The sequence below is a fragment of the Neopelma chrysocephalum genome, unplaced genomic scaffold, assembly GCF_003984885.1.
Source record: "Neopelma chrysocephalum unplaced genomic scaffold, ASM398488v2 Primary Assembly neopelma1_96926, whole genome shotgun sequence".
Classification (NCBI taxonomy): domain Eukaryota; kingdom Metazoa; phylum Chordata; class Aves; order Passeriformes; family Pipridae; genus Neopelma; species Neopelma chrysocephalum.
Window position 1 is genome coordinate 727,286 of NW_020925569.1, and position 27,349 is coordinate 754,634.

At 39.4% G+C, this 27,349-nt stretch overlaps 1 protein-coding gene across 6 annotated transcripts in view; it reads left to right on the top strand.

Moving 5' to 3' along the window:
* PRUNE2 (prune homolog 2 with BCH domain) overlaps positions 1–27,349 on the top strand; it is a 160,217-nt gene that overhangs the window by 23,280 nt on the left and 109,588 nt on the right. For all 6 annotated transcript variants that reach the window (XM_027670698.1, XM_027670700.1, XM_027670702.1 and 3 more), the window contains exons 2-4: positions 22,534–22,638; positions 23,088–23,290; positions 24,603–24,766. In XM_027670698.1, coding sequence (XP_027526499.1) covers positions 22,534–22,638; positions 23,088–23,290; positions 24,603–24,766 — 472 coding nt within the window. The remainder of the gene's footprint in view (positions 1–22,533; positions 22,639–23,087; positions 23,291–24,602; positions 24,767–27,349) is intronic.

The window sequence follows — 27,349 nt, forward strand, 5'->3', positions numbered from 1 at the left end:
GGGGGGGGCAGAGCCACCAGGGCTCTTGCCCCGGCTCCTCGTGGCTCTCACAACATAGCTACTACTTCTTCTAACTACAAGTGCAACTTCTTCTTTTCCGGTCTAGAGATATGTTTATATTTTGCAGGAGCACTGATTGGGTCAAACCCCAAGGGTCACCACCCCCTGGGGGTTACCACTTTCTTAGTTTCAGGGGGAAAACCTGGTTCAAACCACTACAATTACATTAATTGATTTCACAGACTAATTGTCAGCAGAGCAAGAACTGCAGGTTTTCTTGCTAATGTTATCTTAAACATGTTGCTCAGCCCAAATGCTTCATGATATACCCTTCATAACAAACCAGCTGATTTAAGTAATGCATTTTGTTAAAATGTATATATGTTACTATCTGTATATCTTACAGACTGGTTTTAAAGAAAAAAGTTAAATAAAATTTAAACTTTCTATTTTCATCCTAATTGTGACACTAACAAGCATAATTATTAGCATTCCTGTCCCCCAGATGTTGGACATCATTACAATGTATTTGTAAGGTTCGTCTTTAAATTACAGGAATGCAGTATTCATGTGATTTCAGCAAGTGTACATGGCTCTCCTCTGACAGGCATTGCACTCTATTTTTATAAGCAGACCTCATTCTCAAAATTTGCTTCTCATATATTGCTCTGTATAATAGATGACTCAAATCACAAAGCCTCTGTGGGTTTGTATAAATTTAAACGTCTTACTAATAACGTTTGAGTAATCATGTAGTGGAAAATCTCAAATCTCTCTTAAGTCAGTATGTTTTTTTAAGATATTATGTGCTTTTTTTATTCAGGAGTGGCAAGTATATGTTGGTGCTTATACATATAAACTCTATCTATAATTAGAGATTAAATGTTCAAATATGACTATGTATAATTATGTTGCCATTATACCATATCCTCTTTGACTGATCCTAAGAAAAATTATTGTTCTTCTTAGCTGCTAAAAGAAAGGAAAGAATTATGCTGTGTTTATTTTTAACAGACTTTCCTGCTGAACACATACCCTTTCAACAGTGTCACAAGGCCAGTACATGCTTCCCGTATAAGGAAAAGAAAGCTACACAGTTTTTCCTTTTGTTCTTTCAGTGATAAATGCTGGTATTAAACAAAATGCTGTGTAGCGGTCCTCTGATCTGTTGAGATTTATGCAATTAACTAAGCAGAAATAATAAGCTAAAGAAATATCAAATTGAGAACAGAGAGTGACCTTACACTGAAAAGCCATGAAATCAAAGTTTCTCATGTTACCACTGTTGTGGTAACAGGTGTTAATCTGGATGCTTGGTCAGTATCTCCAAGGGCAGTGAATCCCTTTAACACCTTGAACTTCTTGAGGACACAGAGAAATTGTAGTTCATGTGTTGCAGCATTCTCATAATTGGAGACACGGGTATTGTCTTATTGGCACATAATGCTTGTCCATGTGGTGGAGTAAGTTGTGTTGCTAGTTGCCAAGGTAGGGTTGAATTACAATTCTAGATGCCCTACCAGTGTTCTCAGACTTTACCAGTAGGAAAGTGTGGGTCTGGCTGCTGTGATCAGCCTTCTGCATTAGATATTTTGGCTTCTATATGTCCTTTTTATTTACTTAGATTTGGGGGTTTTTTTTAGTCGTTTTTGTTGTCGTGGTTGGTTGGTTGAGGTCACCCCCAGAGATTTAGGACTTAGGAAAGATCTTGTGCTCTTGGATTTTTTTACCCTCAGAATCAGAATTTAAGCAAACTTAGAGCTCTGTGGTTTAGTGGAAGTAACTGAGAGTAAGCAGATTTTCTATACTAGCTTACATATCTCTCCTTACCATTGTACTCTTTGTTCTTAACTACAGCAGGCATAGAAGTCAATGAACATTGCTTTTCCTAACAGTATGCTCTTCAATTGGAAACCAAGACCTTTACTATTGGGGAAAATCTAGCAAGTCCCTGTGTGGGGGAAGGCACAGTTACCTGTGTTTTCCGTAGATTAAAAATACATCATAGCATGTTCAATATAGAACTAGAAGATATTGAAAGGTAAAGTTGAAATGTTAATGTAATTTGTTTGTTGTAAACATATATTTTTCTAAAGTATTTCTTGTCTTTTGGGTTAGCTAGAGGAGCAGGTTTGGCAGGGATGATGAATTGCCCATTTCGGTATTGAGAGAATTCAGCAAAACTGTCATTGAGGAAGATGTCTTAATCAGTCATTAGTGTCTCTTCATATGTGAATTTGTCAATTTATATCTACTGTTCCATTCTGCTTAATAAAATTTGAAATAATACATTGTGAAAACTTTAATCAAAATGAATGAAACTGAACCAAATCTGAAATGAAAAAATCTGTGCTAGTTGTGTTTGTTGCTTTTATATTTTGTTATTGCTTACCATTTTTTTAATTGAAATTAATGTGATACCTTTAAAGAAATTGTTTAATAATACAAACAGTGTTTGAATTTACTTTGTAATTACACTTTAAATATTTTGTCTAATGTTTTCCGTACTCTTAAAGCAATGGTTGATATGCTTATGATAAAGGTAATTTTAATACTTTATACTTTCTAATTCTATGGTTCATCTCTCTATAACTTATCTTTTATGAGATGATATTGAACTACCTTGATAGATAAAAGTCTGTCTGTGCAATCAATAGGCTTTACCATTACTGAAGTTTTCACTTCCATTCAAGGTCGGGTTTTTTTATTAGCTAGTGACAATCTGGCTATAATTCTGTATGAGAGAGAGGTGTTTATTGTATTGTGTTTCTTGACAGATCTTGTGCTGTAATGTTACTTGATGACCAACAGGATTAACACAATTAGTTCACTTTTTTTTTCTGTACCAGTTGTTCAAGTGCATTAAATTAAACATGGCTTGGTTACACATATATTCCAAGACACATATATTTGTCAAGACAAAATAATGTGAAATGGAGTTGTGTGTCAGAGGGACAATAATAATCATCATTATAAATATTGTTTGCAGCATCATCATCTGTATGTCAGTTCAAGTTGTCATTGGCACTATACAGGAGTAATAAGGCAGGAGTCTTAGCCAAAATATGTAACCTCTAGGTTCTTAATCTTTTCGGTAATCTCTCTAATGAGCACTGTGGTGCTTTGCGGGCTTTAACTACTGCAGTGCTGAACTGTGAAGTACAAGGAGGAATGAGAAATGCAAATTTTAGCATTTTTCCTCCTGCAATCTTTCCCAGCTTGCCTCAGGGATCAGATAATCATGATTCCACGTCCTGATAACTTTTTGCTTTAAAGTGATTGTTATTTCTTCCAATTCTTTTACTATTTTTACATTGTCAATTGCACTGGACGAATACAAGAACTAGATTCAGTGTTTTCCATGATGCACTGCATTTTTGGAGAAAAACATTTAAGTCCCTGCTCAAACCTATTTTTCCCCTGAAAGAATCTTATATCCTTAGCAGTATTTTAAATATTTTCCCTGAAACCCAAATACTCCATTTAAGTTTCCTACCCTTTTCTCATTGAATGTTAAAATAGGCAGTTTTTTCAATAAATTAGGACTAGTGTTGCATTTCTTCAAATAGGAATATTTGTGGATTTTTTGTTTTTACAGGAGTGTGTTTTACCTGTTGTATCTCATTAGAAGGAAAACTAATATCAGCACAGCAAAAATGAATGTTTTAGATTGCTATTGTATATTGCCTTTCAGCACACTTTAATTAAAGTGACATTTGTTTGTCCTATAATATCACCATTCCCTAATTGATGTACTGAGCAAGCACCATGGTGACAAGATAAGTTGCTTTGTTTTGTTCCATATGCCTGTGTTCCAAATTTTCCATAGTTTTAATTGGTTCCCTGCAGAATAATATTTACAAGCATATGGTATGGAAAATGCTGACTGCATTTGTTATCATATATTTTAGTGTATTGGTGGCACTAGATCACTAAGCCTTTAAATGTGATTATGAGGTTATTTAATGCAGTCAATGTGTGCTTAAAACACAGCAAAAATCTGCAGTGAGCCAAATGGTATCAAGGAAATATATTTGAATGCCTTCTTAATGCTTCAAGGATAGATGGAGAAACCTGATTCAGAAAAGGTTTTGGTTAATGTTTATGCTGAAACATACTTTGTGACCTGAGAGCAATTTGGAAAGCTCTGTGAAGTCTTCTTGCCATCATAAGAGGAAGGTGTGTAGGAATGTGGACTGCAGAGGCAAAATACATGATATATCTAGATTACTGACTTCTGAAGAAATACACTGGCATTAGCTGATGAAATGGAATGCAGCATCAGCCCTTAAATTTCATGTGTCTGACTTTGGAGACATTGGCACTACATTTTTGCACTGGTTTTGCTGTGGCAAAAGACAGACAAGCATGAGTGATTGAGAAGATCCCACCAGCGTGTGTTAAGGTCTGAGTTCAACAATATTGGCGTAGGTGTTGGGTTATGCCTTTTTGATTGTGCTGGAGGAGAGCTATGTCATGGTAGAGAATGGCTGAATTGAATTTTTTGCTGAGGCAAATTGACCAAGGTGGTTTCACACTGTTCCAAGAAGTGCTCAGTGGGTCATTGTATTAATGACCTGTTTGGATTTCATGAACAGACTGGATACTCAGACACAGCCCAAATGATCAGAAAATGATCAGATATGTGGAGACTTCTGATGTATGGATTATATCCTTTGCATATGTGTTCAAGAGGTAACATATTCCCTCTGTTTCTAGCCTGAACCCAGCCTCACCTACTAAATAAACTACTTCCAAATTTCTATTGCTTTAGTGCCATCTATGTAAAAAAGAGTATTAGATGTTAAAGCTACATGATTTTATTAGACATACACTGAAATCATATGGATGTTAAAAGTAATACTGGAATGTAATTATGGATTTTCTCTTGCTCATATGCAATATGTCTATGGCTCTGATACTAGTATTACGGTGAGGGCAATTCAGAAATCTGAACGGTATAGACATAACTAATTACTGTATGAGTAAAAAGGCAGTGCCTTCTCATAATGAAGTGTATGTTTCTCTTCTCATAACATCCAAAATAAAAAAAAAAGGATTGGTTTTGTAAAGTCAAGTTTCATTTTGAGTGCATTGTCATTTTACCAACAAGCACAATATTGCAATTTTTAATCTGTGCTCAGTTTTTACAGCAAATCAACCAAACATCTATCCTGCACAAGGACAACAAGAACAAAACAGTAATAGAATTCCTTCATGGAAGACAAAGCTGCCAGTGATAAGAAAGGAGTTTTTGGGGAATGGTGTTTAGAGCAGGCAGAGCAGTATTGCCTGCTGTACTCTACAGAGGAGTACGTGTTAACTGGTTTCTGATTTTTAGTGTGGAAGAAGAAAGAGCAACTAAAATAATACTGAAGTCAAACCCCACCCCCCACCCAACCCCCCCAAAAAAATGGTGTCTTGTCTGTATCAATCTTATCAGAGAGTAAACCATTTTAGAATTATAGTATGATAAAAACTGTTGAACTGTCGATGGAAAGGAATGCACTCCGATAGCAGGCAAAGGCACACGGCAACTTTATTTACATTAAGCTTAGATTTATATTCTTTTTCTCTGTCCACGCACAAGCATATTATATTTCATTGGTCAGGTACTTCTGTTCACGCGCCTAAACTCGTCTTTTGATAGGTGGTCGACAGTCCTTTGCGTGCTGACAAATCTCAAAAACATCACCTGTTATTTACAGCAGTTTTGCTCCTTTTCTACTTTCCCATCCTAGATTGTTTACATTCTTTACCACTTCAGAGCTGCAACTGCTCAAATTCACAACCTACCATCCAGTCGTTTCCCACATTGAACAAGAAAGGCAAAAGTGGAAGTGGCTTTGGCCTCCTGATCATCTCCTCCAGCTATGATTTTCTTGCTCATTCATGATATTTCTACTGGTCTGTTGGCTCACTTCAGGGTATGGTTTCCTGTTCAGCTTGGTGCCTGTCACCTAAGGGTTACACTGACATAAGAAACATGAAGCTCAACCCCAAGGACTCCTGTACAACACAATGTTCAAGTGCCTACTGACTCATATTCTCATTTGCCAAGTTGCTTCCTTCATGTTAAAGAGAAGCTAAACTTCTCAAACACTCCAAGGTCAGATGTTAAGTCTGTGAGAGGCAGGTAAATTAACTGCATTATTTGAGTTGCATTCCCTTACCTTCACCAAAACAAACACAGCTTTTTTTCTCCAATAGACTTTCTCTTTGCTCTCTATAATTCATTCAGCTCTGCAGTGTATGATGTAGGGGTTTATTGCCACCAGTCACCTCCTGACAAAACACAGAACTGATACAATTAATATGATGGGATCTCTCTGCTCCTCAGGTAAACGTGCTCCTTGCTTTTAATGTATCTATTTTGTTTCTAATGTATCAAACAACACTTTGATCCTACAGTAAGCCAAACAATTCCTAAAATTATTATCAAGTCCAGTAAACTAGATAGGTATCCTGGTCTCACCTCTGCATGTTAAGTGGCAAATGGGGAAAGAGAAGGAGGAGAAGTAATGTAAGTTAAACTGCAAATTCGAAGATGGGTCTGGCCTTAGATACTAAAGATGACCTGGAGCAGGAATATAACTTGTTCTTTTGTAGAGTTGAATTGCTCTATGCTGTATTGCTCATACTCAGTTATTAGGTGAGAGCACTAATCCTCCACAGAATGCATTAATTTGAACAAGAAATGAGCTAATGCAGCATAAAAGGAAGAGAGAACTTTGATTTTGACTTTAGTAACTTCTGTGATAGAGAATCCTATTGATAGGCTGTTGAAGTACTGCTGAGTTAAGCTTAAATAATCATTCTGCTGGGAACATTTTCCTCTTTCAGCAACAGCAGACTATATCCTGTTTTGTCTTGGCAGGAAGAGTAATGTGATATCTTTACTGAGCCTAAGGTCATTAAAATAAGTATTTCCTTTTATCACTTTTTTAATGTTTTATCATAAAAACTTATGTTTCTTTAGTTCTCTAAGAAAAAGCATATTTAATGTTTGTCTGACTTAATGCATTTTTTACCGTAGTTTAACAGCAGAGTTGGAATCAAAACACGTGGAGACGAAGTCAAGCTTCCAAAATGTGTGTGATTGTGGGCATGTATGTGTACCCCATGTATGATTCAGTTTGAAAACTACATATTATCGGGTATTCTGTATACATACACCCCATGACTGAGTAGAAGTGGTCTCTCAAGTGTTGATCCTAAAGGCAAAAATTTGGAGAAGCAAGAGAGTTGTGAACATGTAAAGCCTATAAAACACGATGAAAAATCAATGCCAATCCAACTGATGGAATAAATCTAATTTTAAAAGGAGCCAACAAGATTTTGATTTATGTTCTCAATTCTGTGGTGCTTCTTTTTATATTTAAATGGAATTTATGCATTATTTGATTACGCCAAGTATTCTTTTTCAAATGAAAACTGCTTGTAGAAGTAATTGTTCATTTCTGGGTTTTTTGCAATGTGAATAAATGTATGTGATAAGTTAGAGAGAAGGTATTTCAAAACCAGACAGAGTAGATTTGCATGTAGTTATAGACTGTAAAATTAATTAAAAGTGAAAAGAGAGTAGATGTTTGTTGATAAGCAGTGTTAAGTTTATCTGTCTGCAGAATGCCAAATCAGGGCCTATTGGTAATGCAGAAATATTGAACTGAATTCTCAACAATAGTTGACCGTACCAAATCTTTTATTATAAATGACTGGAAAAAGGAGTTCCTGTCCTGTGGAAATTCTAGGAACAATCTAGGGATACGACTTCCTTGTCTGTCTGGCATGCTAGATAGTTAACCTGCCTCATTTCCGTCATTAATTTTGAAGGAACGGTATAATTCTATGGAATACTGTGATATTGGGAAGTGACATTTTTAAATAAAACTCTTTTTATCAAGCGCTTGACTCTTAAATATAGCTTTTAAAGTATTAATTTCAGAAGACAGACATAACCGTAAGGCTATGTTCAACCTGCTGTGGGAAGTACAGAGGGGAGTGCAAATAAGACCGGGTGAATTACATGCATCAGTTAGGGCCCAGGTAAATTTTATGACTAAGGTGTGAAGGTCTTTTCCTTATCTTTGTTATAGACTAGTCATGGTCTTTTGTCATCAGATCTTATTCAAAGCAAAGTATCAGGTGATATTTTCTGCCTATCCAGCCATTTCTAAGAATGGTATTGAGTTTTTGATTCTTCCACTTTTTTTAATCTTATTTTTAAGTAAAGCAATATTGTACAATATATATTCAACAGCTAATGGTTAAAATATGCCACACTTGAAGTTTTTGCCACTGAATTGTGTTCCTTAGGGAATAATACTTATTTAACCAGGTATTTTACAACTAGTACTGTAAATTACTATATACTATATACTGTACATGTACAGGGGCAAAGAAATGTAATAGTTTTTTGTCTGTTCTCAAAAATTGGAGCAAACAAAGACTTATCAGGATAAGAGACCATCTTTTTCTTTTTTTTCCAGGCCAGTATAAAGCTTTCTTTTGAAAAGACTTATGAAATATTTAACTAACTTGAACTTTTCATGACAAATTAACTTTGTCTTGGCATAAAGCCATTTCTTTGACAACAGAGAAGGATAATCACCTTAAAAGCCCCCAGGCCAATGGAAGTATAATACTGCACATGTAGTAGGCAAGATAAATGCAGGATGCACTCCAAAATGATTACTCATTAAATTGCACCTCCGGTTTGGAGGTAGAATTCCAGACCTACCGAGTAGGTACAAAAATCATCTCTCATGTGAGTAAATGACTTTAAATATTGCAACGCAGATTTTTTTACTATCTTGGCCTTTGTCCAAATCATTAAGGTTTTCCCTTGTACACCTCCAGAAAAGCTAAGTATGTCTGTGCAGCTTATACTGTCTTATTAGTGCTTCAGCCATAAGGCTGGAAAAGCTTTCAGTGTTGTATCTGATGCTGTGTTATTATGTGACTCTGCAACTTCTTTTTAATAGGCTTCTGTTGAGCCATATTGCTCCTTCCTTGAAAGAATTGATATGCTTGACAAGTACTGTCCCATCCCATGCACTAAAATGCAGTCATTTCATGGCAGTTTAAGGACTGAAGAACTAGTGAAATTAGAGGCAAAAAGCTCAGAAAGCAAGGCTGTGTGTGGCTGCTGTGTGTGCATTTGTGGTATGTTAGTGTGTGGAGTGAATGTGTCTGAAGGAGAGGGAAGAGGATAACTTTTTTGCCTTGAGACAGTGAGTGTTTTGTAGGTGTTCCTGTTTATGCTAGAAAGAGTTTTGGGAATCTGGAGAGGTCCCAGCTGACTTGAAATGGTGAATATTGTTCCGATTTTCAAGAAGGCCAGGAAGGAGGACCCTGGAAACTACAGACCTGTCAGTCTCACTTCAGTGCCTGGTAAAGTTAAGGAGAAGGGTATTCTGGGAAACATTGAAAAATACCTGAAAGACAACACAGTCATTGGCCACAAGCAGCACGGCCTCCTGAGAGGACAGTCCTGCTCATCAAACTTGATTTCGTTTTATGACAACCGACTTAGTTGATCAAGGGAAACCAGTTGATGTAATCTTTTTGGATTTCATTTTGATACTGTCTCTCCCAGGATCCTTCTGGACAAAATGTCCAGCACATAACTGGGTAAACACATCGTGTGGTGGGTGAGCAATTGGCTCATGGGTCGAGCACAGAGGGTAGCAGTGAATGGGGTAACATCAGACTGGTGATCTGTCACTAGTGGAGTTCCACAGGACTCTGTCTTGGGCCCTATGCTCTTTGACAGCTTCATAAATGACTTGAACACAGGACTGGAAGGGATACTAAGCAAGTTTGCAGCTGACAAAGCTGGGAGGAGCTGTTGACTCCCTTGAAGGTAGGGAGGCCCTGCAGAGAGACCTTGACAAATTAGAGGACTGGGCAATCACCGACCATATGGAGTTTACCTTAAAAGGTGTGGGATGGGGCAACCCTGCATGTTTATACAGACTGGAAAGCAGTGCCACAGAAAGGGACCTGGGGGTCCTGGTCAGTGGCAAGTTGAATATGAGTCAGCAGTGCCCTGGCAGCCAGGAGGGCCAACCATGTCCTGGGGGGCATCAGGCAAAGCATCATCAGCCAGTTGAGGGAGGGGATTGTCCCGCTCTGCTCTGCACTGGGGTGGCCTCACCTTGAATACTGTGTGCAGTTTGGGGTGCCACAATATAAGAAAGATATAAACCTCTTAGAGACAATCCGAAGGAGGGCAATGAAGCTGGTGAAGGGCCTTGAGGGGAACCTGTATGAGGTGTGGCTGAGGTCACTTGGTGTGTTCAGCCTGGAGGAGACTGAGGGGAAACCTCATTGCAGTCACAACTTCCTCGTGAGGGGAAGAAGAGGAGCAGACTCTAATCTCTTCTGTGTGGTGACCAGTGACAAGACATGAGGGAATGGCCTGAAGTTGCATCAGTGGAGGTTTAGATTGGATATTAGAAAAATGTTCTTTACCCAGAGAGTGGTTGGGCACTGGAGCAGGCTCCCTAAGGAAGTAGTCACATCACCAAGTGTGACAGAGTTCAGGAAGTGTTTGGATGATACTCTCAGGCACATGGTGTGACTCTTGGTGATCGTCCTGTACAGGTCTAAGGGTTGGACTTGGTGATCCCTTCCAACTCAGCATATTCTGTGATTCTGTGATTTTGAATCTTCAGGATTTATTATTTTGCAAGATGATTTCAGATTCTGTATTAATAGAAGAAAAAAAATAGAAACAATGTAATTTTTTACTGGAATATTGTAGTTTGATCAATCACTGTGGTAATATGTCCTAGTCAAAATCTTTGCAATGAAATGGTATTTTTACTGCAGTTGCATAAAAATGCAGTCATGCTATACTAAGGCTTTTATGTGTTCATAGACAACAAAACTGAGCAGATATGAGAGCTTCTCTGTAGTAAATATCTAAGAATTAGATCTCTTATTAGATTCCAGAAGTAGCTTAATGTTTATAAATCTCTTTTCTGAGCACGGTAAATGAATGTTAATCTATGTAGGTCTGATCTAAATTGAGTTATCCTGACTGATGTCATCTGAAAATGACACATAATTTCTTTAATTCATTTTATCCCAGGCATCCAGAGTTTGTGTTTTACAGTTTACCTTTATTCTAGCTAAACAAAAACGTGTCAGCACTAAGAGGTCACTGGTCTCTTATGTAGTTTAATTTATGAGTTCTAGTTTCATCATTAACCTCTTACATTTTTTTGATTCTTAGAGGTATTGAGAGTTCATGATTCCTCTTAGGTTTAGCTCTGATAGCTGTAGGAATTAATCACATTTTGGTCCTATTGCAGCTAAGCCTCATAGAGTTTATGGATCTAAAGCTTTTTCTTCTGGGTTGCAGGCTTCTCTGCTGGGGTCTTTGCTTGGAAAGACCTGCAAGAGGAAGCCTCACATCCGTGTGCCTGCTTTTCTCAAAGCTGACTGATTAGCAACCAGTAGACTGTGCAAACTAGTTCTATATGAGATGGTGGAAAAGGAAACAGCCTCAGACCTCCAAGATAAGCAGTAACCTTGGTTGACCATTGGAGGGCATGCTCCAGAGTTATATTTATGGAGAGTATATGTGGAGAGTATTTAGGAGATTATTATTACCGAGTAGGAGTAAGATACTAAAAAGCCGTTCAAGGAGCTACATAAGGGGAGAGGAAATGTCGGTGAAATCCTATATTGGATCTGTAAGAGGGGAAGGAGAAGAGAAGAAAATTCTGCTCAGTGAAGAGAAGAGCAGGAAGGGTGGAAAAAAAGATATCACTGATGACTGTCACTGCCACAGATGGACCTTGACCGACTTGAGAAGTGGTCCTGTGTGGACCTCATGAAGTTCAACAGGGCAAGTGCACCTGGGCTTTGGCAATCCCAAACACAAATACAGGCTGGGTGGAGAATGGACTGAGAACAGCCCTGAGGAAAAAAAGACTTGGGAGTGTTTGTGGACTAAAAGCTCAATATGACTCAGCAATGTGCACTTGAGGCCCAGAAAGCCAACTACGTCCTGGACTGCATCAAAAGCAGCATGGCCAGCAGGTCGAGGGAGGTGATTCTGCCCCTCTACTCAACTGGTGAGACCCCACCTGGAGCTCCGGGGCCCCCAATGTGAGAAGGAGGTGGACCTGTTGGAGTGAGTCCAAAGGAGAGCCATTAAGTTGATCACAGGGATGAAAAACCTGTCCAATGAAAACAGGCTGAGAGAGTTGGAGATGTTCAGTCTGAAGAAGAGAAAGCTTCAAGGAAGACCTTAGAGCAGCCTTCCAGTACGTAAAGGAGGCCTACAAGAAAGCTGGAAAGGGGCTTTTGACAAGGCCATGTAGTAATTGGACAGGGGGGAATGGTCCTTAACTGAAAAAGGGCAGGTTTAGATTAGATAGTAGGAAGAAATTCTTTACTGTGAGGGTGGTGAGGCAATAGAACAGGTTGCCCAGAGAAGCTGTGGATGCCCCATCCCTGGAAGTGTACAAGGTCAGGCTGGATGGGGCCAGAAGAAACCTGGTCTAATGTAAGATGTCCCTGCCCATGGATGGGGTGTTGAAGCTAGATGATCTTGAAGGTCCCTTCCAATCCAGACCATTCTGTGATTCTAAGATCTTTAAAACAGCATGTGAGGACTGTCAGTGGAAGGCTTACCTTGAGCCTTGATCTTCTAGAAAAAATAGATAAGAAATCAAGTCACAACGACAGACAGTAGCTCATGCTGGATTCCTATTAGTTCCTGAACCACGAGCAGCCATAGAATCTGAGGAGACAGTTTCCCCAGCCTCAGAAGAGGTGGTACCAAATTAACAGGGGAGACTTCCTATATGAGTGTGTCAGAGCTGAGGGAGTCACCTGAGCTAGAGTGCCATTTCTTTTATATGCTCTTTGAAAACCTTTATCTGAGGTGGGAATTGAGGGATAGCATATGTTTGTTCCAAATATACAAAAAAAGGCAGTATGTCACAAGGAACACTTATTTTGTGCAGTGTTCTGCTTATATTATTGAGGAAAAGTTCAGATATAAACCTTGAAAGATGAAAACAAAGGTTCTGAGGGCTCCACTGATCTTAAAATATAATTTTATTGAATATGTAAATAGTTTTGTAACAATTTATTCAGTTATTCCTCATAACATAAATCCATGTCTATCAGTGCTCTCCTTTTTGCTAGCTTTTGATTACTTTAAAAGTTGTAGTAAGCTGCATTGTGGTTACAGACAACAAGACCCGCTGGTTCCTGAAAGAGTATTTCATGATTTTTTCCCGTGGATAGTGATACCTTTTTGCCAGTAATGGTTATTTGAGGAAGTGATGTCATGCTGACTTCTACGACTTGTAAGATTCTACAAATCAGATTGAGGGTTAAAAAGGTTGCTTTCATAGGTGTCCTGGTTGGAACGGCTGGGACCAATTCGTCGCTGGATGGGTGTAACCCAAAACTGTGTATTCTATAGCCCTCCATGCCATTTCCCAAAAACTGTTGTCAGTAGAGACCTGCGAGGTAGGAAGATGCTCCTGTCCTCATACCCTTTTATGGAATTCCCTGCTCTGAGGGAGGGACTGAGCACTCCCGCCTGAACTGGAGAATATATATACTGGGAGTTTTGGAACCTTTGCACCACTCGTGGGATCCAGAGGAAGACTGCAGACCACCGCTCTCAACCAGACTGCAGCTCACCACTCTCAACCAGACTGAGACCACCACCCTCAACTGGACTGCAATCACCACTTTCTGACCAGACTGCAGCAGCTCTCCCACCAGCAGGTTTTTCCCCTCTCCCTTTACTTTGGACTCGAGGGGGGGCCAAGGAACACCACTTTTGTTCATGAACCCAGGGTGCTGGGTTATACATTTGGGTTTTGCAGGTTAAAACCACTTGTCTGTCTGTATAATTGTACTTATTGTATTATTTTAATAAATTGTTATTCTGACTTATAATCTCTCTTTTGAGTTGAGTTCATTTCCCCTGCTGGTTAACTTTTAAACCAGCACAATAGACCTAGGATAGAATTGATAGCCAGTACCCGTTTATGCTAAGATGAAAGTTTGCAGTAGCATTCTGCAGTTTGGCACAGTTATCTTTTATGGGATGCACAGATCTCAGATTGAGTATCTGTGTTGTTGGTACAAGAAGGTTTCCTGTATTGTATTAAAATAGAATCAGGGAGATGCTGTCTTGAGTAATCTATTAAAATATAAATATATTGAAATATATTGTCAATGATTCTGGCAACAGATAAAACCACAGTTCAAATAATAAAGATGCATGGAGTAGAAAGTATTGTCCATATGAATTGGTTGGTGTGGGTTTTGTGTCACTGAGTTGTTTTAGTGGTTATTCTGGGGAATAAGATAAATAATTCAATATTAATATACTGAGCTGTGTCAGAGATAGCAAGTACCTGTTTAGTCTCTTCCCTGTAGAGATGTCTTTGGCTGGTCAGTTTTGCATGTGGTGGCTCTCAGACCATAGCTGCTGATGTGTGGTTGGAGTTGCATCTGTGTGCTTTTGGGAGTTGCTGCTTAGCCCAATGGTTCTAACCTTCCTCTTAACTTTACCTCTAATGGGACTTACTAGGACGAGACTTCTAACTGTGGTTGGTGCAGATTGTCTGCAGGTCTGGTCTGTTTCTATCTATATCAAATTTATGCATAGAATAATGTCTAATGTCATAGAATTTGGAAGGGACCCATAAGGATCATAAAATCAGACTTGTCTTTGGGAGAAGAGATTATTTTTGTGGATAAGAATATTTGTTCAGAAAATGGAGGGTTTCAATTAGGAAAATAGTAACAAACATCATCTTATGCTTTCTAGTAATAATTGAGTGGCATTTGAGGTTGTCTTTGTAATGCTTTGTTCCCTTTATGAGTTTCCAGAACTACAAGAACAATTAACTGACCAAACGTATTCTACAACTCTTAAAATATTGTTTTATTTTATCATTAGTAATAAGTTCGGTAATAGGTGATTTGATATTGGAAGGCATGCCTTCAAAAATTACATTTCTTGTAATGAAGAAAATTCTTCAGACTGGTAAAACAAGATGTGAACTATCACTTTCCTCTTTCATCAGCATGTCTTACATCATCAGGATGTGAGGCACAGACTGTATTTGCTGTTTGTTCTGGCCAGTTTTGGTCTTGAAATCTATGAAATAGAAATGTGAATTTCTTACTAAGCCTGCAGGCTGACTTTGTATTTTAACATTAGTAGAATAGCTGTCGTATTTTATTAGAAAAACCCCATAGCAAAATCACTGTGCAAAAAGTCACAAATGAGAGATTAGTGACTGAAACAGAGTAATTTTGTGCAAATGTACAGATTCTTGCTTAGGGAGAGGTACAGTCATTAAAATAACCAATTGAAGTGGATGAAACAAAAATACATTCTCTCAGGAGTGACCAGAGAAAGGCAGTGTGCAACAGAAACCACTGAAAGCCTTCAGAAATTTATTTTTCATTCCCTTTGCTTCGACAGTAGCTAATTGGTTACCTCGACTGCATATTTTGTTTTAGGTTAAAATATTCTGGAAGAACAAAGCAGTTGTTTGGAGTGGTAGTATGTTAACAGCCTGACCAAGAAATACACCCTCTCACTGTTAGTCTGTCATATTAAAATCTCAGTTTAGTAAGTTCCGCCCCCACGCCAGAAGCGTGCGCGGCCACAGAGGGGTTCGGTCCCCCTGCCAGAAGCGCGGGTGGCCGCGAAAGGCCCCCCACCAGGCCCACGCAGGCCTGGGGGCCCCCGGCACAGGAAAGGTGAGGGGGAGCCTCGCTGGCATGGCTTTGCACCCTCGTGAGAGAGGAGAGAGGAAGCCTCGCAGCACACAGAGGTTTACCAGCCCAGTTTGGGGGAGGGGAAGGGTACCGGGCAGGCTGTGGGTGGGCTGTGGGGGTCCTTTGGATGGGCAGGTGGAAGGGCGGGTGGGGCAGCCCTGCATGAAGTATCACAGGTAAGCGGGTGCATGGGAAGATACGAGGTAACACGGTGGAGGGAGGACAAGGTCAGGGTGGCTAATGGTTTCTTCTGGGGGGTTGAGGGTATCGGCCAGGCTAGGGCCTTGAGAGGTACTCAAGCCCTGGGTGGGTACGGGGACCGGAACGGTTTTGTTCGTTTGTTTGGTTTTGGCTCACCTGCAGCTACTGCCCAGGCTCAACATGTTCTGGATATGTTTGTTACATCCTGCAAGGGTGGTCAGCACAAGGGGTTGTTCCTGGGTATTTCCTTGGGATTGAATATAGATAGGTGGCAGAAAAGTAGGAAGTGAAAGACTTACCCTAATCGTTTCAATAGGAGTGTAGCCTGTGTACCCCCATGTGGTTGCGAGCTATGCTGGTGATGGTACATGCCTTCGGTAAGGTCCCCCATGCCAGACAGGTCAAAACTGTAGGGTCAGATACAATACACCCTTGGGCAGGATGAGCTTGATAGGCTTCTGACAGTCATCCTAGGAGAAGGACAACTCTAATCCCAAACTGGGGCAGATGGAGCTCGCTTAGCCCTGTAAGGCCATCCATCTGAGAGAAGGACACTCTAATCAAACCTACGTCCTGAGGACCTCGCTGCCACCGTCCAAGCTCGCTCGGCCCTGGCAGATGAACCTTAGGATTAAAGGGTGGGTTCAGTTCCACGCATACTGCATCTCACCTAAAAAATCCATTGTGCAGGCTCGAAGGCTTTACCCACATTCAAAAAGCCCTGTAGCGATGGGCGAGGGTTGAAACAGCAGGTGAAAGGTGCACTGGGAGCCGCAGGCTCAACCCTGCATGCAGGCGGTTCAGGATATTGGTCATTTGAGACTGACCGGAGATGACAGTCTCTTGGGGCAGCACCCTGAACGACCAAGCAGCCTTTTCAAGGACAGCACTGCTCGCTCCACTCGGAGAGGGGCCTAGAAAAGGTGGCCTAAACAAAGCTCATCTCCACCTTCACTCGGTTGGTTAACCACAGACCAACGGGCATCTTCTTCCAATGTGGTCGCACAAAGATCAAGAGACAAAGGCACACACCTGCCTCCAAAGGTGTACCTAAATTAACTCTAGCATGTTGGAACATCAGAACCATGCTTGATTCTGCGGATAGTGGACGTCCTGAGTGTCGCTCTGCCCTAATCGCTCACGAACTATCACGTCTCAACATCGACATTGCTGCTCTCAGTGAAGTCCATCTTCACGAGGAAGGCAGCCTCAGAGAACATGGTGCCGGTTACACACTCTTTTGGTCAGGTAAACCTAGAACTGAAAACCATCTCTCAGGAGTTGGCTTCATGATCAAAAACTCTATTCTTCCTAAACTCGAAAATCTGCTGACAGGTCATTCTGACTGCATTATCTCCCTACGCCTTCCACTACACAACAAGCAGCATGTTGTCCTCTTTAGTATATATGCCCCAACTCTCCAAGCTGACCCTGCTGAAAAAGATAAATTTTACACTGACCTGCGCCGCCTTATCTGAAAGGTTCCTGCGGGTGATAAGATCATTATCCTTGGTGATTTCAACGCCAGAGTAGGTAAGAATTTTGAAGCATGGAAAGGAGTATTAGGCAAGCATGGTGTTGGAAACTGCAACGATAATGGTCGCCTTCTGCTAGAATTCTGTGCAGAGCAACAGCTCACCGTCACTAGTACTATCTTTCAGCAGAAAAATAGTCTGAAGACAACCTGGATGCACCCCAGATCTAAGCATTGGCATCTCATCGATTATGTCTTGGTACGACGGAGAGATGTCCGCGATGTCCATCACACCCGCGTGATGCCCAGCGCAGAATGCCAAACAGACCATCAGCTTGTGCACTGCAAACTCAACTTCAATCTCAAATTCAAACCTAAAAGGGGCAGTATCCCAAGGAGAAGACTCCAAATTAACAATCTCCAATCAGCCACAGTAAGAGACAGATTCCAGGCAAACCTTCAAACCAGGCTTGAAAACCATTCCACAGATTCTGCAGATTCCTCTCCTGAAACAATTTGGAACCATATTAAAAACAGCATCCTGCAATCCCCTGAAGAATCCTTAGGGTTCTCCCTCAAGAAGAACAAGGACTGGTTTGATGAAAACAATCAAGAAATCCAGGAATTGTTGACGAAGAAGAGAACTGCTCACCAAGCACACCTTGCACTGCCTTCCTGTCACGTAAGAAAAGCAGCCTTTCGTCTTGCATGCAGCAAGCTCCAACAGAAACTCCGTGATATCCAGAACAAATGGTGGATCAATCTAGCTGAAAAACTCAATTATGCGCAGATACAGGGGATCACAAAGGATTCTATGAGGCCCTGAAAACAGCATATGGGCCTACATACCAGGTCCAAAGCCCTCTACTCAGCGCAGATGGTCAAACGCTTCTGACAGATAAAACTTCCATTCTGAATTGATGGTCTGAACACTTTCAGACTCTTTTCAGTACCAACCGTGTAGTACAAGACTCAGCTATTCAGTCCATCACACAACAACCGGTGAGGAATGAATTGGATATTGCCCCCACTTTAGGAGAAACCCTCAAGGCCATACAGCAGGTGAAAATCGGCAAGGCAGCTGGGGTTGATGGAATTCCATCCGAAGTCTGGAAACATGGAGGCCAAGCACTTCATGCTAAATTCCACAAGTTTGTGGTGTGCTGTTGGGAACTAGGCGAACTACCATCAGACCTTCGTGATGCAGTCATCATCACTTTGTATAAGAAGAAAGGAGTTAAATCAGACTGCTCAAATTACCGTGGTATTACTCTGCACTCCATTGCTGACAAAATCCTGGCAAGAATACTTTTGAACAGACTAATACCCGCTATAGCAGAAGGAATTCTACCTGAAAGTCAGTGTGGTTTCAGAGCCAACAGGAGCACCACAGACATGGTATTTGTTCTCAGACAACTGCAAGAGAAGTGTAGGGAACAGAACAAAGGTCTCTTTGTAACTTTGTCGACCTCACCAAAGCTTTCGATACTGTGAGCAGAAAAGGTCTATGGCAGATTTTGGAACGTTTAGGTTGTCCCCCCAAGTTCCTTAAAATGATCATCTCACTCCACGAGGATCAGCACGGCCAAGTCAGATATGGCAACACACTTTCTGAGCCCTTTCTAATAACGAATGGTGTGAAACAAGGCTGCGTTCTTGCACCAACCCTATTCACAGTCTTTTTCAGCATGATGCTCCAAAGGGCCATGGCAGACCTTGATGATCAGGACGGTATCTACATTCGATACCGTACTGATGGAAGCCTTTTCAACCTAAGGCGACTGAAGGCCCACACTAAGACCTTAAACCATCTTTTCCGGGAGCTGCTTTATACTGATGACACTGCCCTTGTTGCACACACAGAAGCAGCTCTGCAGCATTTAACATCCTGCTTTGCAGATGCTGCTGAGCTCTTTGGGCTGGAAGTCAGCTTGAAGAAGACAGAAGTTCTCTATCAACCTGCACCTCAGGTAGTCTTCCATCCTCCCCGTATCACCATTGGCGAATCAGAGCTCAAATCAGTCCAGCAGTTTAACTACCTAGGCAGCCTCATCTCCTCGGACGGTAAGATTGACGGGGAGATAGACAATAGGTTAGCAAAGGCATATAGTGCTTTCGGTAAACTTCATAAAAGAGCCTGGCAAAATAAACACCTGAAGAAAAGTACCAAGATCAGTGTTTACAGACCCATAGTGCTGTCTACTCTCTTATATGGATCTGAATCATGGGTCATCTACTGCCACCACTTGCGACTCCTAGAACGCTTCCATCAACGCTGCCTCCGCACAATCCTAAACATCCACTGGTCAGATTATGTGACCAATACACCTGTTCTAGAACAAGCAGCAGTCACAAGTATTGAGGCCCTGTTACTGAGAACACAGCTGTGTTGGGCAGGACACATCTCCAGGATGAAGGACCACCGCCTCCCTAAGATCCTGCTTTATGGTGAACTTGCCACCGGCTGCCACAAGAGAGGAGCCCCAAAGAGAAGATACAAGGACTCCCTGAAACAACATCTCAGCCTCGGCCATATTGATCATCATAACTGGTCCACTCTGGCCTCAGATTGGGAGGTCTGGAGACACACTATCGTTAACGCTGCTGATGCTTTTGAGAAAGCTCGCAGGATCACCCTTGAGGAGAAAAGACAATGCAGAAAGAATCGTGCCTTGCAGAATTTGCCACCTAAGGAGTCTTTCTGCTGTGCCTTTTGCAACCGGACGTCTATCTCGTATTGGCCTTTTTAGCCACCAACGCGCTTGCAAGAAACGTGGGTAGAGCCCTTCCCAAATCTTCATTCGCGAAGCCTAGCCATGATGATTAGTAAGTTCCATCTCGGAGTTCTTATTAAGCTCTTGAGAAGAGTCCAAGGCGATAGCCTGTCCTTCTACAGTCCTGGTTCATATGTTTTGATGAAATTCCGGTGTGCTGGAGTAAAAAAATCAGTGCTCAGATGGCTAGTTAACCTGTTTGGATTACAAAGAGATGGTCTCCAGATCCTTCATGCTTTGCTATATACTCTTTGTAGTCTGCTCCTTATTGTCATGCTTTTGTTATTTCTTCAGAAGTTAAGTGTAGGAGTGAGAAACTTTCATCCTTAAAATTCTTCAATATTTGTGTAATTATTCTGTCCCCATCCCTGAAGAGGCAATAAAGAGCGTAAGGCATACCAATACATACAAATGAGTAAAAGATGCTGGGTTGTTTGGGGTTTTGGTTTTGTTTTTTAGGAATGTGAATTGTTCTTTTTCTTTTAAACAGCTTTACAGACAATTTTCCGTCTTCGGTAGTTCTCCTACATGATTTTCTACAGATTTTAGGACTGCAGTATAATTGTGTAATGAGACTACAGCTAATATGTGAGTTGTAAAAACAAGTGTGCAGATTTAAAAATGTCTTCATTTTTCAAGAGAAAATACTCATGTACCTGATGACATGAATATGTCTGGTGTTCATCACAAACACATATGACTGTTGCTAGTTCAACATGGGATAGTGTTTTGTGGAATCTGAGCAATAGGAGGCAATTAATTTTATAGGTACTGAATATGTAGAGATAGAGTAGCAAATTTTTGAAAGTTTTTATAATTGTTGTTTGCACTGGATTCCTAGAGGTGGGTAACTTTGTAGATTTAATAATCAATTTGCCAGTTCATTCAATTTCCTTCTTTTTTAGAGCTGAGTCATTTACTGTGCAGTTAAAATGAACCTGAAGAAAAAGACTTCTATTCACTGAAAAAATACTAAAAAAAGGATGAGCTCATGAACTTTGTTTTCATTCATTAGGGTGGCAGGTCAATCAGAAATGTATGTTGCAGAAGAATATATTACAAAAATTATATTGAAAAGAGGAAAATGGAGACAGTTTGTTGCTAGTGAAGACTTAGAGCATAAATGAACATATCTGTTCCAGTCATTGTATTCTTCAGAAAGCTGACTGTCTTTTCCAATACACAGGGAATGAAGAAAATACATCCTGGTTTTATTACCCAAAGGTATTTTTTGATGGCTGCTTTCCATTAAGGGAAAGATAACTAAATTAATTCCTTATATCCAGGTAGAGCTAAGGCTAGACATAGAGAAAAAAGGTTAGTTTAAAAAAAATTGCACATTTATAATTATTGAGGAAAATAAAACAATTATATGTTTCTGTTGGAAGATTGAAATCTTTTTTGCTGTCCAGAATCCTAATTCAAGATAGCAAAAAGTACATCAGCCTGTAAATGCCAACAACAAAAACTACATTTAGTTGCATGTATTTGGTTCTGAAACATCTCCCTTAGCTTAGTCAGATATATTTCTCCAATTAAGAAGCATAGCTCATTGAAAGAAAATAAACTGTAATGTTTCCATGCAGCTAACTTGACATTAATGGTGTGCACAAGAGAACATTGTCACCTGATATTTTGTGTGTGCAATTATGAAAAGGTAGAAACTTCCCTGATATATTTTACTTTCACACAGTAGGTCTCTCTTTTCTTTTCCTCTTGTTTGGAAGGCTCCTGATTTTATTAAGTGCAGAACAGACTCAGTTCCCTTTGCTAGTGAGTACAACTCAAAACCCAGGGTACCTCAGCTGTGTTCAGCTTCTGAAGATTCAGGGTGAAAGCCAGTTACTTTGTCTGTTTACTGATTTCAGCTGATTAAAGAAGAAAAGGTAAAAGTACGACTCGCTACATATTGTATGGGTGTGTTTTACTGTGTGTATTTCCATGTTCTTTGGGACTGCTTTTCTTACTAGATTTGTGAGGTGTTTTGAAAAGCTTTTACACATGTACGTGAAGCTGCTGCTTATCTGTTACTTTGCTGCGAAAGGGACTTCTGTCAGGTCAGACCTCATTTGGGTTCTAAACTTTGGTCTCTTATGAAACCTAAGAGTTCTTGGCTTTCTTGGGATCTGTAAAAGCAAGGAATGTCTGATCCCACAGTAAGTCTGTTCCTTCAACCAGTGCTGAAAAGTGCTCCAACTGAGAACAACAACTGATACTTAACTTGTGTTTTGAATGTCTTGGTGATTTGGCTTTGTTTTTTCTCATCATTGTCAATCATTGCAATTGTCTCGTAATTTGTTACAGAAAAGGAGACAACGCCTGGAAAAAGTCCATGTTGTTCTTGGGAATAAACCCTGTGATTTGGATTCGCTCATTTCTACCCTGGCCTATGCCTACTTTCTGGACAAGGTAATGGAAATATTGGACTGAGTGGTCTTAATTCACTTATTCCAGGTTGTTACAGACATCTTATTGTTAAGTCAATTAAAACTTACTGTAAAAACATTTTTTCCTGAACAATGATTTTGTTATTATTAGAGGTGAGTTTTTAAAATATAAATAATCTATGTGTTTTTCCATACAAAGAAGTGGCTTATTGAATAGCAGCAAAAAATTACCCCTGTACTTCATTCTTTAAACTTTCTCTCTTCTGGCTTTCCCACTTACTCTGTAGGAGGCAAACAGAAGCAGATGAACAACAAAAAAAAGGCAATTTTTTTTAATTAAGTAAAAGGGGAAAGAAAAACTCAAACAGAAAATCCAGGCTGTTTCTAATTAGTCACTCAGTTAAAATATCTTCCTATTAAAAAATGGGTCTTATTTTATGCAATTCTGACAAATGTGCACCTGTGTTACAGGTCAGTCCTCCTGATGTTCTTTGCTTACCTGTATTGAACATACCAAGAAGAGACTTTAGCTATTTCACTGAGACACAATTTATAATGGAAGAGCTGAATATCCCAGAGTCATTCCATATCTTCCGAGATGAAATCAATTTGCACCAGCTGAATGCTGAAGGGAAGTTGTCTTTAACACTTGTAAACAGCAACATGCTGGCAAGGTATTGTGATTTATGTACAATAAAATGGCTTACATGAGTTTGAGCTGTTTTAAAAATTACATTTTTTCTACAGTAATATTTATATTGCTATAATATTGATATTCTGCTATTAATATTGATATGCTAAGGAAGTTAAGATATATTTTGTCTCTCCTTACATTCAATGAATGTGAGAAGCTGAATAGTCATATTTCCATCTCTTCTAATGGAACTTCCATTTTTAAGAACCTTTTATTTTCACACATCTTAGATTAGATATTTTAATTTAGTTCAGACAGTCTGGAAGTTTCATGTGACCATTAAATAAGAGATCAGAGTTTTTTTCCTGCTTCTTAGCTAGTTTAGCTTTAAAACTCTTCTGTTGATTTGGAGGTGCCCAGACACTTCCATATGTGCTGTTAAGATGGCTGATGGATTATTGTGGTCCTTACACACTACGGCATTTTTTTCAAAATGTCATCAGTGCCAGAGGCTCAGAATTGCTCTGTGGGAGACCGTAGTCCATATACCTATTCTTAAGAGGGACTATTTACAAGTCCATAGTGAATCTGCTATAGAAAGCCTTTGTAAAATGGTCTGCCTGTCTTGCCCAGAGTGAAGAATTCTTTTTACTTCCAACTCCCTTTAGAACTTCATTGAAGATGAGTAACATCCTGTTGTGATATGGCCCCATCCTATTCTGAGAGGTTTGTGGATAAGAATAAAAGTAGGGGAAATCTGAAGAGAGAAATAATGTAAATCTTATAGCTGTTGATTCTTTACCAGCCATCAGTTCAGTGCATCATTCACTTCTCATGGTAAAAAGTATCTGTAATATTTGCTTTTTGTTTATTACTATTTGTTTTTGTGTTTCTATTTTCTAAAGAATTATGATTAGCATTTTATTATTAAACTTAGTTTGGCTTTGTTACTGCTATTGTAAACAGAAATGTAAAGTGTCTAAATGCAAAAAAAATACTGTAAGTATTTTTGTAGGTTTTCAAAATATTCAATGGGGAAAATGCAAGATCTCCTCTATATAAAGAGGGATATTTTCAGCACGTGTAGAAATATTTTTTTTAAATTATTAGTTTTTATAGATTTTGATGAAGGAAATGTAAACATTTCAGTCTTAGTAATGTCATCATCATGGCTAGGCTTCGCGAACGAAGATTTGGGAAGGGCTCTACCCACGTTTCTTTATAGCAGTCTTCAAGTAGCAATAGGAATAGTGTTTTAGTCCAGAATTTAAGAAAAAAGTTTCACTCTTTTTACTGGGTTGTCTAAACAGCTCGAAAGATAAATATATATAACTTTTAAATTTGCTTCATAGTGACGATAAAAGTTTGGAATCAGCTGTTGTCAAAGTCATCAATCCAGATGAGCAGTGTGACAGGAGCCTGGAGTTACAAGCATGTTCTTCCTCTTTAGTCGTAAAAGAGATTCTTCAAAAGGCACCAGAGTTAATCACTCAGCAACTGGCTTATCTCCTCAGAGGTGAGAGATTACTCTTTATGTTAAATACTGAAAGGTTTAATGGAGTGTTTCTGAATCTGCTCATGCAGAAAGAGTGTGATCCATTCTTTGGTTAACAATCCCTTTAAAGACCACGGGAAGCTTCATAAAAGAAGCAGGGAGTAAAGAGTTTGTTAAAGAGTAACATTATATTGAATATTAAAAATGTGCATTTAAAAATAGGCATGAGAGGTCTTTGCTGTATCACTAGACAAGAATATTAAATGGAGCTGTCGACACACCAGCTGGGTAGCTGGAAAAGCTGTGCAGTTCGTTGATTCCAGGGGCATCGTGGACAACAATATGGATTGGAATCTAATATTTACATGTTAAAGCTTCTCCCTCCCAATGGTGGTACTTTTTAATAGAATAATGTTTTAATGGTATGATGCAAAACTTCTACTGTTTAAAACCACTGTTACCAAATCTTTGTTGTGGTCTCTCTTTCTCTTTTATTGTATGCCTGGTAGAGTATGAAGAGGGGGCAGGCAGAAGTATTTTCTGATCTGTCTTCATAGTTCATTGTTTTTATTAATTTTCTCAGTTTGTTTGCTGCATCGAAACTCTTCCGTTGGAAATAAAACCAGAGTTGAAAAGAACTGATCACTGCTTTTAAGTTATTTACTGAATTTTAATAATGTTTAATAAATTTTGTAGTTTTAGGTTTTAATTCATGTGCAACTGTTAAATGCTCTTTTAAGAAATTAGTGTGGGCATGTTTAATGAGGATTATGAAAACTTGTCTACACTTAGATTTCAGAAGCTACTGCAATCTTGACTTGTCATGGTAGTAATCACTGTGATAAATAATGAGCATGTTATGAGAAATTACAAAAGTTAATTTTTTTTTTAATGTTCTATAGAATAAGCATTAACAGTAACACAGCATTTAGCCTGCTCTTATAGTATCTTTCAATGCTAACAAACTTTAGTAAACCTACCTTGAAATATTTTTGTAATCTCCAAATTTCTGTGAGTAGCTCTCCAGGAATCTAGACAAAGGACCAAGCATAATAATTGATTTTGGAGGCAGAACCAAAAAAAAAGACTTTGGGGGAGTCTCAGGATACTTGTTTGTTGGTTGAAGGAGTCAGGAGGGAGTGCTCTGAATAATGTTCAAGAACATGTTCAAGTACTATAAGTGGATGTAAATGTCCACATGTTTTGTGTCTCTAATCTGTATCCAAATTAAAATGAAGTGCTTTTGTTAGTGTTTGTGTTAGAGATAGCACTTCAAGTTTGGAGGGAGATAGTAGCTAATTGTTTTTTTAACAATTAGGAACTACATTTTCATTATTGTGTTTGGGGAACTTATTGGATACAGAAGTCTCTCTGCGCCTTCTTTTGCATAGTATGAGAAGTGACTGGCAAAGCCTAGAGAACACAACACAGCTGCACTTGTGATTGATGCTTTTCTACTTCTCCCAGCAATGCAGCAAGGCCTCTTTTGGGTCTCTTAAAATAGAAAAAGGTTTTGGTGCTTAAGAATCTTCCATGCCAAATTCAGAAAAGCCAGTGAATCCCATTACTGGTTTTGGTAAGATTCATAAAAAAATATAAATCACAGACATAAATGTATGTAGATGGCAGTTTCAGCAGTCTGAAAATAAAAGATCAAATACAGCCTACAATATCTAGCTTTTGTGTTTCTCTGTGTGTATTATGGCCTTTTATCGTAAGGTATAGCTTCTGAAATTCATTTTACCTGTAAGCCCAGGAAATAAAGGGACCAAATACCATGGTCTGGAAGTGGGCGTGGCTGTTTCATTCTCACTACTGACAAATGAGTATGTAGAGGCTCGCAGGATGTCTGGGGGCACTTCAGAGGCATAGAGGCAGTGAAAAGGCTCTACTGTGTTTTTCACGCTTCATTATGTTACTTCCAATGTAAATCTGTATAGAGTTAGTATGTCTAAATTTTGGGCAAAGTTCAGAAGAGAAGGCCAAAGTAGAAGTCAGATTGCTAAGGATTAGGATTTTATTTTTGTAAAACAGCTGAGAGATGCTAACATCTGAGTCTCTGAGCTGGGAAGTCCTCTTTAATTTTCTGGCTTTCCAGGGAGTAAGACAATAGAAGTATCTAAAATTTTAGTAATTATCATGTAGTGACCATGACAGCTCCATTTATTGCCTCTTTTCCAAACTTCTTTTTTCTCAAAGTCTGTTGGCAACTTTTAAATTTCAATAACAAGGGCAGATGTTTATAACCTGCCACATTTCAACTTTGAACAAGCTTCACCTGCTTGTCTGTGTTAAAAAAAAAAAGTCAAGAGAAAAGACTTTTCGTGTGAAACCGAGCACTATTGATTAAGGCATTTTAATATTTAAGGATTTTTTTTCAGGTGAGTGCTTTTCTGGTATCTTTGTCTCCCCATCAGACACGATATAAGTTAATTCTACCTTTGGGCTTTGATTAGAGCCTGCTTAGAGTCAGTGTTGTTAACCATAGCTGCCTTAAGTTAGAGCTTGTGCTGTTCCTGGATTTGTGCCAGAAGCAAACAATTATAGAACCTGCCAGAGTCTTGGGTCTGTATTATTTTATTTCCCCAGAGATGTTTGGAAGGG